Source organism: Ciconia boyciana, chromosome 16 (genome assembly GCF_034638445.1).
Source record: "Ciconia boyciana chromosome 16, ASM3463844v1, whole genome shotgun sequence".
Taxonomy (NCBI): domain Eukaryota; kingdom Metazoa; phylum Chordata; class Aves; order Ciconiiformes; family Ciconiidae; genus Ciconia; species Ciconia boyciana.
In genome coordinates, this window is record NC_132949.1 from 15451664 (window position 1) to 15470989 (window position 19326).

The following is a 19326-nucleotide window of genomic DNA, read 5'->3' on the forward strand; positions in this document are numbered from 1 at the left end:
GCGGCGCGGCGCCCCTGGCCCCGCCCCCAGCCCCGCCCCTCCCCGCGCGCTTTCTTTTGTGTATGAATAAAGGCCGGAGCGGGGACCCCGCCCCCACCCGCCGGCCCCTCCTTTCGCGCCCCTCCCCCCGCCTCGCCTCTCGCGCCCTTCCCCCCCCCGCCGTGAAACCCGAGCGGGGGGGCCGCCCCCACCCCCTGTGGCCGTCACTCAGCCGCCGCCTGCCCCAAATGTCGCGACCTTCAGCGCGGCTCCGGTTACGGGGGGGGAGGGGGGACACGGACACGCGTGTACCCCCGCGGGGGGAGGGCGCAGAGGGGCTGCGCCCCCAGCCGGGGCGTGGCGCCCTCCGCCAGCCCCGCCCGCTCATGAATAACGAACGAGGCGGCCTCCCCAGGGGGCGCCACCGCCCCGCGCGGAGGGAGTGTCCCGCCGGAAGCGCCGCCCACTCATGAATAACGAACGAGGCGGCCGTCCCCGAGGGGGCGCCGCAGCGCCTGCTGGGGGCGGGCTTTCGTCGCGAGCGCCGCCCACTCATGAATAATGAACGAGCCGGGCGCTCATAGCGGCCGGGCCCCCGCCGCCGCCGCCGCCTCCAGCCCGGAGCCCCCCGCCCGCTGCCCCCCCCCAACCCCGGAGCCGCCCGGAGCCCGCTGCCCCCCGGAGCCCCCGCATCCCGGAGCCCACAGCCCCACCCCCCAGCCCGGTGCCTCGGCCCCGGCCCCGCAGCCCCCAGCCCGGAGCCTCAGCCCCGACACCCCCCCCCCCGGCGCCATGTCGCGACCCCTGAGCGACCAGGAGCGGCGGCGGCAGATCAGCGTGCGGGGGCTGGCGGGGGCCGAGAACGTGTCCGAGCTGAAGCGCAACTTCAACCGGCACCTCCACTTCACCCTGGTCAAGGACCGCAACGTGGCCACCACCCGCGACTACTACCAGGCGCTGGCCCACACCGTGCGCGACCACCTGGTGGGGCGGTGGCTGCGCACCCAGCAGTACTACTACGAGAAGGACCCCAAGGTGGGGGCCCGGGGGCCTGGGGGCCGCGGCCGCCGGCCGCACGCCCAGCGGTGCCGCTGCAAGAGGGACCCCGGGGGGGGGGTCCCCGGGGGCCGGGGGCTGCTGGCCGCGCACCCAGCAGTGCCACTACGAGCAGGACCCCAAGGTGGGGGGGCGGGGGTGGTGATGGTTCTGCACCCAGCAGTGCCACTACGAGCAGGACCCCAAGGTGGGGGGCCCGGGGGCCCAGGGCTGCCGGCCGCACGCCCAGCGGTGCCGCTGCAAGAGGGGCCCCGGGGGGTCTGGGGCTTTGGGGACTGGAGGCACCAGGGACGTTGGGGAGCGTAGGGACACTGGGGGGGCTGGGGGGACTGGCAGCGTCAAGGGGGTCTGGGGGCTCCAAGGAGTTGGGGGGCTGGGGGCACTGGAGGGGCTGGGGGCTCCAAGGACACTGGGGGTCGGCGGGGCCCGGGGTCACCGGGGCAGCTGGGGACACTGGGGACACTGGGGACACTGGGGACACTGGGGCGTCACGGGCCCCGAGACAGAGCCCGGCTCTGGGGGTCCTGGGACACGGGGGCAAGGGGAGGGGGCTGGGGGTCAGGGGTGCAGCTCGGGGGCGCAGGTTTGGGGGGTCACAGGAGGGTCCGGGGGGTGCGGGGTCGGGGGTGCAGGTTTGGGGGGTGTGGGTCGGGGGCTGCAGGGTCTGGGGGGTGCACTCAGGGGGGTGCAGGTTTCGGGGGTCACAGGAGGGTCCAGGGGGTCCAGGGTCTGGGGGGTGCAGGTTTGGGGGGTCACAGGAGGGCCCGGGGGTGCAGGTTTGAGGGGTGCAGGTTTGGGGGGGGTGTGGGTCGGGGGGTGCAGGGTCTCGGGGGTGCACTCAGGGGGTGCCGGTTTGGGGGTGCAGCTCAGGGGTGCAGGTTTGGGGGTTACAGGAGAGTCCGGGGGACGCAGGGTCTGGGGGTGCACTCGGGGGTGCAGGTTTGAGGGGTGCAGCTGAGGGGTGCAGGTTTGGGGAGTCACAGGGGGTGCAGGGTCCGGGGGGTGCAGTCAGGGGGTACAGGTTTGGGGGTGCAGGTTTGGGGGGTCACAGGAGGGCCCGGGGTGCAGGTTTGAGGGTGCAGGTTTGGGGGGTGTGGGTCGGGGGGTGCAGGGTCTCGGGGGTGCACTCAGGGGGTGCCGGTTTGGGGGTGCAGCTCAGGGGTGCAGGTTTGGGGGTTACAGGAGAGTCCGGGGGCGCAGGGTCTGGGGGTGCACTCGGGGTGCAGGTTTGAGGGGTGCAGCTGAGGGGGTGCAGGTTTGGGGGAGTCACAGGGGGTGCAGGGTCCGGGGGGTGCAGTCAGGGGGTACAGGTTTGGGGGTGCAGGTTTGGGGGGTCACAGGAGGGTCCGCCCCCCCACCCGGGACAGTTAAATTTAACCTGACCTTTGCCGCTGACCCGCTGCCATTTAATCCCGACACCGGATAGCGGCGGGGGGGCAGCGGGTCCGGGGGGGTCCGGGGGGGTCCCCGTGTGCGGGGGGGGGCTGTGACCCCCGCTGACCCCCGCCGGCCCCCCCAGCGCATCTATTACCTCTCGCTGGAGTTCTACATGGGGCGGACGCTGCAGAACACCATGGTCAACCTGGGGCTGCAGAGCGCCTGCGACGAGGCCCTGTACCAGGTACGGGGGCACGGGGGCACAGGGGGCACGGGGGCTGGGGGCATGGGGGGCACACGGAGGGGACGAGCAGGGGGAAACGGGAGAGGGGAGGGGACACGGGGGGTGAGTAAGGGGACAAGCGGGGGACATGGGGGAAGCGGGGGGATGGGGAGGGGCGAGCATGGGGACATGGGGGGATATGGGGGGATGTGGGGCGATGAGCATGGGGACATGGGGGGACATGGAGGGGACAAGTGGGGGGATGTGGGGGATGTGGGGCAATGAGCATGGGGACATGGGGGGACATGGGGGGGACATGAAGAGGACAAGTGGGGGGATGTGGGGGGATGAGCATGGGGACATGGGGGGACATGGGGGGTGAGTAAGGGGACAAGCAGGGGGACATGGGGGGGACATGGGGGGGATGTGGGGCGATGAGCATGGGGACATGGGGGGACATGGAGGGGACAAGTGGGGGATGTGGGGGATGAGCATGGGGACATGGGGGGATGTGGGGGATGAGCATGGGGACATGGGGGGACAGGGGGATGTGGGGCGATGAGCATGGGGACATGGGGGGACATGGAGGGGACAAGTGGGGGATGTGGGGGGGATGTGGGGGATGAGCATGGGGACATGGGGGGACATGAAGGGGACAAGTGGGGGGATGGGGAGGGGATGAGCAGGGGGACATGGGGGGACAGGGAGGGGGACACGGGGGGACAAGCAGGGGGACACAGAGAGGGACATTGGGGTGGCATGGGGGGACACGGAGGGGACAATGAGAGGGAGAAGCAGGGGGGACAGGCAGGGGGACGGAGCCGGGGGCGGGGGTGTCCTGCTCCGGAGGGGATTTTGGGGCCCCTGACCCCCCGCCCCAGCTGGGGCTGGACATGGAGGAGCTGCAGGAGATCGAGGAGGACGCGGGGCTGGGCAACGGGGGCCTGGGGCGCCTGGCAGGTGGGGGGCCCGGGGGCCCTGGGGGGGCCTGGGCTGCTGGGAGGGGGGCCCGGGGGGCCCGGGGTTGCTGGGGGTGTCTCAGGGTGCCGGGGGGTCCCCGGCGTGCTGGGAGGGAGCCTGGGGGAGCTAGGGGGGTCCTGAGTGCTCGAGCCGCCCCCCCAGCTTTGCCTGGGGTCTCCTGGGGTCCCCATGTCCCCCCCTTTGTCACCCCGGTGTCCCCAACATCCCCCTCCTGCCCAAGACCCCCTTCGTCCGCTCCGACCACCCTCAAGTCGCCCGGGGTCCCTGTGTCCCCAGCGTGGTCCCTGGTCCCTCTGTGTCCCCAGGGACGTCCCCATGGTCCCCCCAGTCCCTGGGGTGTCCCTGGTCCCCGTTGTCCCCACGATGTCCCCAGGATGTCCCCGGTCCCCGTGATGCTCCTGGTTCTCCCAGTCCCCGGGGTGTCCCTGGTCCCCATTGTCCCTGTGGTCCCAGTTGTCCCCACAATGTCTCCAGGATGTCCCCAGTCCCCACAATGCTCCTGGTCCCCCCAGTCCCCGGGGTGTCCCTGGTCCCCGTTGTCCCCACAATGTCCCCAGGATGTCCCTGGTCCCCCAGTCCCCGGGCTGTCCCTGGTCCCCATTGTCCCCGTGGTCCCCGTTGTCCCCACGATGTCCCCAGGATGTCCCCGGTCCCCGTGATGCTCCTGGTCCCCCCAGTCCCCAGGGTGTCCCTGGTCCCCGTTGTCCCCACGATGTCCCCAGGATGTCCCCAGTCCCCACAATGCTCCTGGTCCCCCAGTCCCCGGGCTGTCCCTGGTCCCCATTGTCCCCAGTCCCCGTTGTCCCCGGGATGTCCCTGTGATGCTTCTGGTGTCCCCGGGGTGCCCCTGGTCCCCGTTGTCCCCCTGGTGCCTGTTGTCCCCCCAGTCCCTGTGGTGCCCCTGGTCCCTGGGGGGTCCCCGTTGTCCCCCCCGGTGACGCCCCGGTCCCCAGCCTGCTTCCTGGACTCGATGGCCACGCTGGGCCTGGCCGCCTACGGCTACGGCATCCGCTACGAGTTCGGCATCTTCAACCAGAAGATCTCGGGGGCTGGCAGGTGACGGGGGCTGGGGGCCGAACGTCTCGGGAGGGAGGCGAATGGGGTAGGGGGCCTGGGGGCCCTGGGGGGCAGGTGAGAGGGGATAGGGGTCGGGGGGCAGGGAGCAAATGATGGGCATGGGGGTCTTGGGGAGAAGCTGAGGGGCATAGGGGCCCTGGGGAGGGTTCTGGGGGTCCTGAGGGGGCCCTGGGGGGTCCTGAGAGTCCTGGGAGGAAGGGGAATAGGGCAAGGGGGTCCTGGGGGGGTCCCGAGGGGCCTCGGGGAGAAGACGAGGGGGTATAAGGGTCCTGGGAGGGTTCTGGGGGGTCCAGGAGGGGTCCCAGGGGGTCTTGGGGAGCAGATGAGGGGTTCGGGGTCCTGGAGGGGGGGTCCTGAGCACCTTGGGGGGGAGGCGAATAGGGCGGGGGTCCTGAGGGGGCCCTGGGGGGTCCTGGGGAGCAGATGAGGGGGCACAGGGGCGCAGGGGGCCCTGGGGGGGGCCGGGGGGGGTTTGGGGGTGTGTGTGGGGGTCCCAGCTGTGCCCCCCCCAGGTGGAGGAGGCGGACGACTGGCTGCGCTACGGGAACCCCTGGGAGAAGGCGCGCCCCGAGTACACCATCCCCATCCACTTCTACGGGCGCGTCGAGCACGGCCCCCACGGCGCCAAGTGGCTCGACACCCAGGTGGGCGTGCGAGGGCGTGCGAGGGCGCGGGGAGGCGTGCGAGGGCGTGCGAGGATGTGCAAGGGCGCAAGGGAGGCGTGCCGGGGCGTGCCAGGGTGTGCAAGGGTGCAGGGTGCCGGTGCGAGGCTGCTCTTGCGTGTGCACGCTGGCCTGGGGATGGAGGGGGCGTGCGAGGGTGCGGGGCGGGCGTGCGAGGGCGTGCGAGGGCGTGCGAGGGCGCGCGAGGGCCCCGGGTGCTGGTGCGAGGCTGCCCTTGCACGCGCACGCCGTGTGGGGATGGAGCGTGCGAGGGGCGGGGCGGGGGTGGGGGGCTGCACGGGCGGGTGCCAGGCTTGCACGCGCGTGTGCGAGGCCGTGCCGCGTGCCGCAGGTGGTGCTGGCGCTGCCGTACGACACGCCGGTGCCCGGGTACCGCAACAACACGGTGAACACCATGCGGCTCTGGTCGGCCCGCGCCCCCAACGAGTTCAACCTGAAGGACTGTGAGCACCCCCGCACCCCCCTGCACCCCCCAAACGCCCCCCAAACAAAGCCCCCCCAACACCCCCTGGCCCCCAAACACCCCCAAACGCCCCCAAACACACCCCAAACGCCCCCAGGACCTCCTGCATCCCCAAATACTCCCCTGGGACCCCAAATTCACCCGCGGGGCTGCAGCACCCCACGTAACCCCCTGCATCCCCAAAACACCCCCAGGACCCCCAGATGCACCCCTAGGGTCCCTCTACACCCCAAATACCCCCAGACCCCCAATACCTCCCTATGCCTCCCTGTACACCCCCAATGGCCCCCCAGACCTCAAGCAATGCCCCAGAGCCCCCGGCACCCCCAAACACCCCCTAGGGTAATGATGCACCCCTAAACCCCTCCTGGGGCCCCCTAAACCCCTCCTGGGGCCCCCTGCCCCCTGCGGGGCTCCCTGACCCCCTGTCTCCCCAGTCAATGTCGGGGGTACATCCAGGCCGTGCTGGACCGAAACCTGGCGGAGAACATCTCCCGCGTCCTGTACCCCAACGACAACGTGAGGGGGCTGGGGGCGCTGGGGGCAGGGGGTGCCTGGGTCCCCGGGGGCTGGGGGTGCAGGGGGTGCTGGGACATGGGGGTCTCCGTGTCACCACGGGGCTGAGGGTGGGGGTCCCTGGGTGCCGTAGGGGTCCCATGGCCGTGGGGCTGGAGTCGCGGTGTCACCGTGGGTTGGGGGCTGGCGTCACCGTGGGGCTGGGGTCCCTGTGTTACCGTGGGGCTGAGGTCCCGTGTCCCTGTGGGGCTGAGGACGAGGGTCCCATAGCTGTGGGGCTGGGGTCCCCATGTCCCTGTGGGGCTGAGGACGGGGGTCCCGTAGCTGTGGGGCTGGGGTCCCCATGTCCCTGTGGGGCTGAGGACGGGGTCCCGTAGCGGGGGGGCGGGGGTCCCCATGTCCCTGTGGGGCTGAGGACGAGGGCCCCGTAGCTGTGGGGCTGGGGTCCCCATGTCCCTGTGGGGCTGAGGACGGGGGTCCCGTAGCTGTGGGGCTGGGGTCCCCATGTCCCTGTGGGGCTGAGGACGGGGGTCCCGTAGCTGTGGGGCTGGGGTCCCCATGTCCCTGTGGGGCTGAGGACGGGGGTCCCGTAGCTGTGGGGCTGGGGTCCCCATGTCCCTGTGGGGCTGAGGTCCCGTGTCCCTGTGGGGCTGAGGACGGGGGTCCCGTAGCTGTGGGGCTGGGGTCCCCATGTCCCTGTGGGGCTGAGGTCCCGTGTCCCTGTGGGGCTGAGGACGGGGGTCCCGTAGCTGTGGGGCTGGGCTCCCTGTGTCCCCGTGGGCTGGGGCTCCCTGTGTCACCGTGGGGCTGAGGTCCCACGTCGCCGTGGGGCTGAGGGCAGGGGTCCCCGCGTGCTGAGGCTCTGGCGTCTCCGTGTCCTTGTGGGGCCGACGATGGGGCTCCCGTAGCTGTGGGTGCGGGGTCCCCGGGTCCCCGAGGGTGGGGTCCCGGCGTGACGCTGGGGGGTCCGCAGTTCTTCGAGGGGAAGGAGCTGCGGCTGAAGCAGGAGTACTTCGTGGTGGCGGCCACGCTGCACGACATCATCCGGCGCTTCAAGTCCGCCAAGTTCGGCAGCCGCGACCCCGTGCGCACCGCCTTCGACACCTTCCCCGACAAGGTGACAGCCCCGTCCCCCCGTGTCCCCCCGTGTCCCCCCGTGTCCCCCCGTCCCCGTGCCACCGCCTTCGACACCTTCCCCGACAAGGTGGGGACACAGCGATGGCGCTGTCCCCATCCCGTGTCCCTGTGTTATGCCGTGTCCCCATCCCATGCCACCTCCCCGTGCTGTGTCCCCACCCCGTGTCCCCATGCCATGTCTCTGTGCCAAGCCGTGTCCCTGTGCCGTGTCCCCGTGCCATGCCGCGTCCTCAAGTGGTGTCCCCGTGCCATGTCCCCAGGCAGTGTCCCCATGCCATGTCCCCATCCTGTGCCATGTTCCCACGTGGTGTCCCCATGCCGTGTCCCCATGCCGTGTCCCCATGCCGTGCCATGTCCCCATGCCATGCCGTGTCTCCAAGCAGTGTCCCCATGCCGTGTCCCCATGCCGTGCCGTGTTCCCATGCCATGCCATGTCCCCAAGCAGTGTCCCCATGCCGTGTCCCCATGCCATGCCGTGTCCCCAAGCAGTGTCCCCATGCCATGTCCCCATGCCGTGCCGTGTCCCCATGCCATGCCGTGTCCCCAAGCAGTGTCCCCATGCCGTGTCCCCATGCTGTGCCGTGTCCCCGTGCCGTGTCCCCGAGCGGTGTCCCCCCACAGGTGGCCATCCAGCTCAATGACACCCACCCCTCCCTGGCCATCCCCGAGCTGATGCGGATCCTGGTGGACGAGGAGCAGCTCAGCTGGGACAAGGTGGGACACGGGGAGGGGGACACGGGGGGGACCCCGGGGGCAGGGGGTCCCCAAAGGCCACGGGTCACCAGGGGTCTGTTTTCCCCCAGGGACGGGGTGCTGTGGGGCAGGGGGACCCCCAGATGCGGGGTGCTATAGGGCGGGGGGTCCCCTAGGGTGGGGGTGCTGCAGGGACGGGGCTCCCCAGACCCCGGCTTCCCCCGGGACGGGGGGGTCCCCAGGCCAGGGCGCTATGGGCCCGGGTCGCCGTGGGGCAGCCCCCCAAGTGCGGCGTCCCCCCAGGCGTGGGAGGTGACGGTGCGGACGTGCGCGTACACCAACCACACGGTGCTGCCCGAGGCGCTGGAGCGATGGCCCCTCCACCTGCTCGAGGCGCTGCTGCCCCGGCACCTCCAGATCATCTACGAGATCAACCAGCGCTTCCTCGACGTGCGTCCGCCCCACGGGTGGGGGGCAGAGGGGGCCCGGGGGCCCGGGTTCCTTGGGGGGTGCTTGGGGGCACCCAGATACCTGGGTCCTTGGGGGCAGAGGGGGTCTGGACGCCCGGGTTCTTTGGGGGCTGGTGGGGGCACCCAGGTACCTGGGTCCTTGGGGGGCACTTGGGGGCGGATGGGACCCGGGGCCCAGGTTCCTTGGGGGTGCTTGGGGGCACGCAGATACCTGGGTCCTTGGGGGCAGAGGGGGTCTGGACGCCCAGGTTCTTTGGGGGCTGGTGGGGGCACCCAGGTACCTGGGTCCTTGGGGGCACTTGGGGGCAGAGGGGTCTGGACGCCCGGGTTCTTTGGGGGGCGGATGGGGGGCGGACGCCTGGGTCTCCCCCGGACGCCTGCATCCTCGGGGGGCAGATGGGTCCTTGGAGGGGGGGCAGTGGGGGGCAATGGGGGGCGGATGGGCCCCCCCGGAGGCCGTGGGGCGCAACGGGGGGCGGATGGGCCCCGGGCGGCCGGGTCCCCCCCCGGACGCCCGGCTCCCCGCAGCGGGTCTACGCCAACTTCCCCGGGGACCACGAGCGGCTGCGGCGGATGTCGCTGGTGGAGGAAGGCGCCGTCAAGCGCATCAACATGGCGCACCTCTGCATCGTGGGCTCCCACGCCGTCAACGGCGTCGCCCGCATCCACTCCGACATCCTCAAGAACAGCGTGTAGGGCCCCCGCCGCCCGCCCTCCCGCTGTCCCCGCCGCCGCCGCCTTCTCCCGCTGTCGTCCCAGCCCCGTCCCTTGTCCCCGTCCTTGTCCCACCCCCGTCCCCATCCCTGTCCCCGTCCCCGTCCTGTCTCCGTCCCCATCCCCATCGCTGTGCGTCCCCGCCCGTTGCCGTGGGTCCCCGTGGGTCCCCGTGGCCGTGGGTCACCGTCCCCATGGGTCCCCGTCGCCATCGCTGTGGGTCCCTGTTGCCGCGGGTCCCCATCCCCATTGCCGTGGGTCCCCGTGGCCGTGGGTCCCCATCCACTGCCATGAGTCCCCACGGCCGTGGGTCCCTATTGCTGTGGGTGCCCGTGGGTCCCCCTCCCTGCGGGTCCCCATCCCCATCCCCGGGGCTCCCTGTCCCCATGGGACCCCGTGGCCATGGGTCCCCGTCCCTGTGCTTCACCGTGGGTTCCCACCCCATGGCGGTGGGTGGCCGTGGGTCGCCGTGGGTCGCCCCCCCGACGGCCGCGTCCCCCGGGCAGGTTCAAGGATTTCTACGAGCTGGAGCCCCACAAGTTCCAGAACAAAACCAACGGGATCACGCCCCGGCGCTGGCTGCTGCTCTGCAACCCGGGGCTGGCCGAGGTCATCGCCCAGGTGGGGACGGGGGCGGGGGGGCGCTGGGGGCGACTTGGGGGTCCCGGGGCATATGGGGGTCCCTAGAGTGCCGTAGAGGGGTCCCCGGGGGGCATGGGGGTTCGCTGGGGGCTAGGGGGTCCTTGAGGGTCCCTGGAGGACGCTGGGGGTCCCTGAAGGTCCTCAGGGGAGCTTTGGGGATCCCCTGGGAGATATGGGGGTCCCTAGGGAGCTATAGGGGTCCCTGCGGTCCCTGGGGTGCTATAGAGGGATCCCTGGGGTGCTGTGGGGGTCCCTAGGGGATACGGGGGTCCCTGGGGGCTAGAGGGGTCCTGGAGGGTCCTCTGAGGGTCCCCTCGGGGGCCGGGGGGCTGGGGGCTAGGGGGTCCCTGAGGGGTCCCCTGGGGTGCTACGGGTGTCCCTAGGGGGCTAGGGGGTCCCTGAGGGTCCCCTGGGGTGCTATAGAGGGATCCCTGGGGCGCCATGTGGGAATCCTGGGGGGGGTAGAGGGGGTCCCTAGCGTGCTGGGGGGTCCCTAGGGTGCTGGGGGGGTGCTGGGGGGGTCAGAGAGGTGCTCTGGGGGTCCATGGGGTGCTCTGGGGGTCCATGGGGGTCCATGGGATGCTATCAGGGTGCCAGTGGGGTGCAGTGGGGGTCCCTGGGGTGCTGTAGGGTGCCATGGGGTGGTGCAGTGGGGGCCTGCCCCATGCCCCCCCTCGCCCCCCCCAGCGCATCGGGGAGGAGTTCGTGGCCGACCTGGACCAGCTCCAGCAGCTCCGCAACTTGGTGGATGACGACAGCTTCATCCGGGACGTGGCCAAGGTCAAGCAGGTACGGGGGCCGGGGGGCCGAGGGGGGCCGGGGGGCCGGGGGCCGCTGGGACGTCGGGGGTGTGGGATACGGGGGTGATGGGGGCAATGGGGGTCCCTGGGGGTTATGGGGTCCCTGGAGGGTGGATGGAGGGGGCATGGGGGGTCTCAGAGAGGTTATGGGGATCCCTGGGGGGCTTATGGGGTCCTTGGGAACTTATAGGGGTTCCTGGGGGGCTTATGGGGTCAAGGGTTGACTTATGGGGGCCCCTGGGGACTTACGGGGTCCCAGGGCCTTCAAGGGGTCTCTGGGGGGCTTATGGGGTCCAGGGGGGACTTATGGGGTCTGGGGTGGGATGTGGGGCTTATGGGGGGACAGGGGGTGCCGCAGGGACCCCGAGGGACACGGGGGGCTCGGGGGGGCTCACGGGGGTCCGGGGCAGGATGTGGGGGCTGTGGGGGGACGGGGGATGCTGCAGGCACGCGGGGAGCTCCGGGGTCCCGGCTGGGTGCCCACCCCCGTGCCCCCCAGGAGAACAAGCTGAAGTTCGCGGCGTTCCTGGAGAAGGAGTACGGGGTGCGGGTGAACCCCGCGTCCCTCTTCGACATCCAGGTCAAGCGCATCCACGAGTACAAGCGGCAGCTGCTCAACTGCCTCCACGTCATCACCCTCTACAACCGTGAGCGGGACCCCCGGCGCCCCCCCCGGGAACCCCCACCCAGGGACCCGGGCGTCCGGGGACCCCCTACCCGAGGGCCCAGGCGCCCGAGAACTCCCAGCCCCCAACAAGGACCCCCGTGGATGGGCACCCCCTGACCCCCCCAACCTGGGGACCCCCCACCCAAGGACCCAGGTGGCCGGGGACCCCCCCAAAGCTCTGCTGGGGACCCCCCACCCAAGGACCCAGGTGGCCGGGGACCCCCCCAAAGCTCTGCTGGGGACCCCCCACCCAAGGACCCAGGTGGCCGGGGACCCCCCCAAAGCTCTGCTGGGGACCCCCCACCCAAGGACCCAGGTGGCCGGGGACCCCCCAAAGCTCTGCTGGGGACCCCCACCCAAGGACCCAGGTGGCCGGGGACCCCCCAAAGCTCTGCTGGGACCCCCCCCACCCACCCAAGGACCCAGGTGGCCGGGACCCCCCAAAGCTCTGCTGGGGACCCCCACCCAAGGACCCAGGTGGCCGGGGACCCCCCAAAGCTCTGCTGGGACCCCCCCACCCACCCAAGGACCCAGGTGGCCGGGGACCCCCCCAAAGCTCTGCTGGGGGCCCAACCCCCCCCACCCAAGGACCCAGGTGGCCGGGGACCCACAAACCCCCACCCAGAGATCCCCATGGATGGGCACCCCCGACCCCCCACCCAGGGACCACGGCAGCCGGGAACCCCCCACCCACGGACCCCCGTGGACGGGCACCCCTGACCCCCCTCGGGGACTCCAGCATCCAGACCCCCACCCTGTGCCCCACGGGGACCCCAGCATCCAGGCACCCCCTGACCCCCCTGGGGACCCCAAGGTCTGCCCCACCCCGGGGTCCCCAGCGTCCAGCCCCACCCCTGCCCCCCAGGACCCCCTGATTCGGGGTCCCCCTCCCCAGGGATCAAGAAGGAGCCCAACAAATCCTTCGTGCCCCGAACCGTCATGATTGGGGGCAAGGTGAGGGGCTGGGGGGGCGGGGGGGGGCAGAGGGGCCCCGGGGGGGATTTGGGGGGCTCCCAGGGGTCCTGGGGGGCCTGGGGTCTCCTGGGGGGGCCTGGAGGGGATCAGAGGGTCCTGGGGGACTTGGGGGCTCATGGGGGGCCCAGAGGGGTCCCAGGGGGACTTGGGAGGCTCATGGAGGAACCCAGAGGGGTCCCGGGGGCCTATAGGGATCTGGGGGCTCCCAGGGGTCCCTATGGGAATTGGGGCGATCAGGGGGTCCTAGAGGGGCTTGAGGGGGTCCCAGGGGCTCTACAGGGACTGGGGGGGGGTCAGGGGGTTCCTGGTGGCACTGGGGGGCCCCTCAGGTCACCCTCTGGGGCTTTGGGGGATCCCTTGGGGGTCCCGGGGATCCCTCTGGGAACTGGGGGGGGGGGCGGGTCAGAGGGGTCCCGTGGGGCTCCCAGGGGTCCCTATAGGGACTGGGGGGGTCAGGGCGGTCCTGGGGGGACGGGGGTGTCCCTCGGGGGTCCCGGGTCACCCCCCGGCGTGCCCCCAGGCGGCCCCCGGCTACCACATGGCCAAGATGATCATCAAGCTGGTGACCGCCATCGGGGACGTGGTCAACCACGACCCGGCCGTGGGCGACCGCCTCAAGGTCCTGTTCCTGGAGAACTACCGCGTCTCGCTGGCCGAGAAGGGTAGGGGCCCCCGAACCCCCCCGAACCCCGAAACCCACACAGACCCCCCCGCCCCCCCAACCCCACCCCTGCATCCCCGAACCGTCCCCTGCACCTCCTGCATCCCCCGAGCTCCTCTGAGCGACCGCGTCTCGCTGGCCGAGAAGGGTAGGGGGCCCCGAACCCCCGAACCCCGAAACCCCCCCCGCGCCCCAGAACCCAGCCATGAGCAGCCCAGCCCACCCTGCGCCCCCAGACCTCTTCCTGGAGAACGACTGCATCTCCCGGGCCGAGAGGGTAGGGCACCCCAAAACTCTGGGTACCCCAATACCACCCCAGTACCACCCTGGGCGCCCCAATACTGCCCTGGTACAGCCTGGGCACCCCAATACTGCCCTGAGCACCCCAGGATCGCCCTGGTACGGCCCTGGGCACCCCAATATCGCCCTGGTACGGCCCTGGGCACCCCAATACTGCCCTGGTATCACCTTGGGCACCCCAATATCGCCCTGGTATGGCCCTGGGCACCCCAATGTTGCCCTGAGCACCCCAATATTGCCCTGGTACAGCCTGGGCACCCCAATACTGCCCTGAGCACCCCAGGATCGCCCTGGTACGGCCTGGGCACCCCAATACTGCCCTGAGCACCCCAGGATCGCCCTGGTACGGCCTGGGCACCCCAATACTGCCCTGAGCACCCCAGGATCGCCCTGGTACAGCCTGGGCACCCCAATACTGCCCTGAGCACCCCAGGATCGCCCTGGTACGGCCCTGGGCACCCCAATACTGCCCTGAGCACCCCAGGGTCGCCCTGGTATGGCCCTGGGCACCCCAATGTTGCCCTGAGCACCCCAATATCGCCCTGGTACAGCCTGGGCGCCCCAATACTGCCCTGGTACAGCCTGGGCACCCCAATACTGCCCTGAGCACCCCAGGATCGCCCTGGTATGGCCCTGGGCACCCCAATACTGCCCTGAGCACCCCAGGATCGCCCTGGTACGGCCCTGGGCACCCCAATACTGCCCTGAGCACCCCAGGATCGCCCTGGTACAGCCTGGGCACCCCAATACTGCCCTGAGCACCCCAGGATCGCCCTGGTACAGCCTGGGCACCCCAATACTGCCCTGAGCACCCCAGGATCGCCCTGGTATGGCCCTGGGCACCCCAATGTTGCCCTGAGCACCCCAGTATCGCCCTGGTACAGCCTGGGCACCCCAATACTGCCCTGGTATCACCTTGGGCACCCCAATATCGCCCTGGTACGGCCCTGGGCACCCCAATACTGCCTTGGGCACCCCAATATTGCCCTGGTATCACCTTGGGCACCCCAGCATCACCCTGGTACGGCCCTGGGCACCCCAATATTGCCCTGGGCACCCCAATACTGCCTTGGGCACCCCAATATCGCCCTGGTACAGCCCTGGGCACCCCAATACTGCTCTGCTATCACCCTGGGCACCCCAAAATTTCCCTGGGCGCCCCAATATCACTCCGGTATGCACCTGGGCACCCCAATACTGCCCTGCTACCACTCTGGGCACCCCGGTACTGCCCTGGGCACCCCGATACCACCCTGGTATCGCCCTGGGCACCCCATTACGCCCCCCGCCGCACCCCGATACCACCCCGGGTGGGCCCTGGGCACCCCGCTATCGCGGCCCCCGTGTCCCGCAGTGATCCCGGCGGCCGACCTGTCGGAGCAGATCTCGACGGCGGGGACGGAGGCCTCGGGGACGGGGAACATGAAGTTCATGCTGAACGGGGCGCTGACCATCGGGACGATGGACGGGGCCAACGTGGAGATGGCGGAGGAGGCGGGCGAGGAGAACCTCTTCATCTTCGGCATGCGGGTGGAGGACGTCGAGGCCCTCGACCGCCAGGGGTGGGTGGCACCCACGGACCCCGGGGGGGTCTGGGACCCCGCCGCACCCCTGCGGGGCCCTGGGCACCCGTCGAACCCCCGTTGCGCCCCCGCGGTCACCGGGGGCCCCCATGGCACCCGTTGCACCCCCACGGTGCCCGTGGCACCCCTGTGGTGACCTGGGACCCCCGGGGGGCCCGTCGCACCCCCCGTGTTGGCCTGGGACCCCCACAGCACCCCCACGGTGCCCAGGGACCCGCTTGCACCCCCGCGGCACCCATTGCACCCCCACGGTGACCTGGGACCCCCATGGCACCCATTGCACCCCCAATGCACCCCCATGGCACCCCCCCAGGGCTCCCCATGGCACCCCACAGCACCCAGGGCCCCCATAGCTCCCCAGGGCTGCCCACGGCACCCCACAGCACCCAGGGCTCCCTATAGCTCCCCAGGGCTCCCCATGGCACCCCACAGCACCCATAGCTCCCCAGGGCTCCCCATGGCACCCCACAGCACCCAGGGCTCCCTATAGCTCCCCAGGGCTCCCCACGGCACCCCACAGCACCCATAGCTCCCCAGGGCTCCCCATGGCACCCCACAGCACCCATAGCTCCCCAGGGCTCCCCATGGCACCCCACAGCACCCAGGGCTCCCTATAGCTCCCCAGGGCTCCCCACGGCACCCCACAGCACCCATAGCTCCCCAGGGCTCCCCATGGCACCCCACAGCACCCAGGGCTCCCTATAGCTCCCCAGGGCTCCCCACGGCACCCCACAGCACCCATAGCTCCCCAGGGCTCCCCACGGCACCCCACAGCACCCAGGGCTCCCTATAGCTCCCCAGGGCTCCCCATGGCACCCCACAGCACCCAGGGCCTCCATAGCTCCCCAGGGCTCCCCACGGCACCCCACAGCACCTAGGGCTCCCTATAGCTCCCCAGGGCTCCCCACGGCACCCCACAGCACCCAGGGCTCCCTATAGCTCCCCATGGCACCCCACAGCCCCCAGGGCCCCCATAGCTACCCAGGGCTCCCCACGGCACCCCACAGCACCCAGGGCTCCCTATAGCTCCCCAGGGCTCCCCATGGCACCCCACAGCACCCAGGGCCTCCATAGCTCCCCAGGGCTCCCCACGGCACCCCACAGCACCTAGGGCTCCCTATAGCTCCCCAGGGCTCCCCACGGCACCCCACAGCACCCAGGGCTCCCTATAGCTCCCCAGGGCTCCCCACAGCCCCCAGGGCCCCCATAGCTCCCCAGGGCTCCCCACGGCACCCCACAGCACCCATAGCTCCCCAGGGCTCCCCACGGCACCCCACAGCACCCAGGGCTCCCTATAGCTCCCCAGGGCTCCCCATGGCACCCCACAGCACCCAGGGCCTCCATAGCTCCCCCGGGCTCCCCACGGCACCCCACAGCACCTAGGCTCCCTATAGCTCCCCAGGGCTCCCCACGGCACCCCACAGCACCCAGGGCTCCCTATAGCTCCCCATGGCACCCCACAGCCCCCAGGGCCCCCATAGCTCCCCAGGCTCCCCACGGCACCCCACAGCACCCATAGCTCCCCAGGGCTCCCCACGGCACCCCACAGCACCCAGGGCTCCCTATAGCTCCCCAGGGCTCCCCATGGCACCCCACAGCACCCAGGGCCTCCATAGCTCCCCAGGGCTCCCCACGGCACCCCACAGCACCTAGGGCTCCCTATAGCTCCCCAGGGCTCCCCACGGCACCCCACAGCACCCAGGGCTCCCTATAGCTCCCCATGGCACCCCACAGCCCCCAGGGCCCCCCATAGCTCCCCAGGGCTCCCCACAGCACCCCACAGCACCCATAGCTCCCCAGGGCTCCCCACGGCACCCCACAGCACCCATAGCTCCCCAGGGCTCCCCACGGCACCCCGCAGCGCCCAGGCCCCCGTGCCCCCCGAGCCCCCGGGGCTGACGGCGCCGTGCAGGTACCGCGCCCGCGACTACTACGAGCGGCTGCCGGAGCTGCGGCAGGCAGTGGACCAGCTCGGCAGCGGCTTCTTCAGCCCGCGCCAGCCCGACCTCTTCCGCGACATCGTCAACATGCTCATGAACCAGGACAGGCCGGGGCGGGGCCCCTCCGCTGGCGTCCCGGGCGCCCGGGGCCCCGGGGAGGTGGGGAGGGGGGCCCCCGGGGGATGGAGGACCTGGGCTCCTGGAGCGGGGGGGGGGGTTGGGTGCTGGGGGCCCCCGTCATAGTTGGGGGGCCCGGATGCCGGGGTCCCCATCGCTGGTGGGCCTGGACGCTGGGGTCCCCTGGGAGGTGGGGAGGGGGGTCCCCGGGGATGGAGGACCTGGGCTCCTGGAGCTGGGGGGGGGTTGGGTGCTGGGGGTCCCCGTCATAGATGGGGGCCCGGATGCCGGGGTCCCCGTTGCTGGGGGCCCCTTCACTGGAGTCGCCTTCACTGGGGTCCCGGGTGCCCGGGTCCCCTGGGAGGTGGGGAGGGGGCTGCATGGGTGATGGAGGACCTGGGCTCCAGGCTTTGGGGGGGGGTGTTGGATGCTGGGGGTCCCCATCATAGTTGGGGGGCCTGGATGCCGGGGTCCCCATCGCTGGTGGGCCTGGACGCTGGGGTCCCCTGGGAGGTGGGGAGGGGGGGTCCCCGGGGGATGGAGGACCCCAGCTCACAGGGTTTGGGTGGGGGGCTCGGGTGCTGGGGCCCCCATCATAGTTGGGGGGCCCGGATGCCTGGGTCTCCCCTGACCCCCCCATACCCGTGTTGCCCCCCAGGTTTAAGGTGTTCGCAGACTACGAGGCTTATATCAAGTGCCAGGAGAAAGTCAGCGCCCTCTACAAGGTGGGGACCCCCCCAGGGACGCCCCCAAAGGGACCCCCCCCAGAGCCCTGGGGGGCTGGAGGCGTCTGGGGGGAGGATCCCCAAATCCCCAGGGAGGTGACTGGGGGGCCCAGGGGGGTCTCCAAAGCCCTGGAGGGGGAACAGGGGGGACCCCTAAACCCCAGGGGGACAGATGGGGGGGCAACAAAGGGGTCCGGGGGGGTCCAAGGGCATCTTGGTGGGCGGACACAGAGGGAACTGGGCGGGTCTGGGAGGGGAGAGCAGGATGCAGAAGGGGACGGGGGGGTCCAGGGGGGTCCCCAAAGGCCCAGGGGGTCCAGGGAGGATATTTGGGGGTGCGCCCCCCCCCCTGAGCCCGCCCCCCCCCCCAGAACGCGCGGGAGTGGACGCGGATGGTGATCAGGAACGTGGCGGCGGCCGGGAAGTTCTCAAGCGACCGGACCATCGCCCAGTACGCCCGGGAGATCTGGGGGGCCGAGCCCACCCGCCACCGCATCCCCGCGCCCGACGAGCCCCGCGAGTAGCGCCCGCGTGCCGCACGCCGGGGCCCCCCGCTCCCGGACGCCTCGGTCTCCCCCAGACCCCACTATGTGCTTAGACCCACCCCCCCAATCCCGCCCCAAAGTAGTTGGGGGGGTCCCCCCGGAACGGACACCTGGGTTCCCCCCGGGACGCCTGGGTCCCCCCACACCCAGATGCCGGGGTCCCCCCGGACCCTGCTGTGTGCTTTGATCCCCCCAGATCCCACCCCATAGTAACTGGGGGGCTCAGGGGGGGCCCCCCCCAACCAGCCCAGACACCTGGGTCCCCCCGGGCCCCACTGTGGGCCTTTACCCCCCCCAGATCCCACCCCATAGTAACTGGGGGGCTCAGGGGGGGCCCCCCACAACCTTGCCGGGGCACCCCGGCCCTCGGGGCTCTTTGGGGTTCATTTGTTTTTTTTTAAATTTGTCGTTTTTAATTTAAGCGGGGGTGTGACCCCTTCCCCCCCTGCGCAGCGGGAACTGGGGGCAGCCCAGTGGCGGCACTGGGAGAACTGGGGTGGCGGGTGCCGGGGTCGGTGCCCCCCCCCATAAATAAATAAATAAAAATAAAATAAATAAAATAAATAAAATAAAATAAAGTAAAATAAAATAAAATGAGGAAAAGAAAAGAAAAGAAGGAAATTAAGGTTCTTCTCTTGCCCCGGGCGCCCGGGTCCCCCCTGGGGGGCAGAAGGTGGGGGGAAATTGGGGGTACCCCCAGAATTGTGCCCTTGGAGGGGGCAGTGGGGGTCCCCGGACCCCTGGGTCCCCGCCGGGGGCTGAGGTGGGGGTCCGGACGTCCGGGGACCCCCGCCCAAAGGAGGGGACCCGGCGTCCGGATGCGGGCGGGGGGGCGGGGCGTCACCGCGGGGGGCGGGGCTGCGGGTCCCGGTTTCACCGCGTGGGTTCTGGCCCCCCTCAAAGTATGGGGGTCCCCACTGCCCCCCCGTGGGCAGGAGGGGACCCAGGCGTCAGGGGGCTGGATGGGGACCCTTGGGGGTCCCCAAGTGGGGGAAAGGGGGA

The 19326-nt window shown here is 71.2% G+C and overlaps 1 protein-coding gene across 1 annotated transcript; it reads left to right on the forward strand.

Annotated features, from left to right (window-relative positions):
- Positions 1 to 698: 698 nt before the first annotated feature.
- On the forward strand, positions 699 to 18913 carry PYGM (glycogen phosphorylase, muscle associated). The gene is given in 22 exon segments (XM_072881369.1): positions 699 to 1014; positions 2555 to 2656; positions 3517 to 3595; positions 4570 to 4656; positions 4659 to 4672; positions 5206 to 5337; positions 5708 to 5819; positions 6277 to 6285; positions 6288 to 6358; positions 7329 to 7472; positions 8114 to 8206; positions 8489 to 8635; positions 9184 to 9347; positions 9876 to 9990; positions 10699 to 10800; positions 11311 to 11458; positions 12374 to 12432; positions 12974 to 13115; positions 14769 to 14976; positions 16910 to 17044; positions 17713 to 17779; positions 18151 to 18913. Coding segments are annotated over 22 exon segments (2526 nt in total). The 5' UTR covers positions 699 to 771; the 3' UTR covers positions 18304 to 18913.
- The last annotated feature ends 413 nt before the right edge of the window (positions 18914 to 19326 follow it).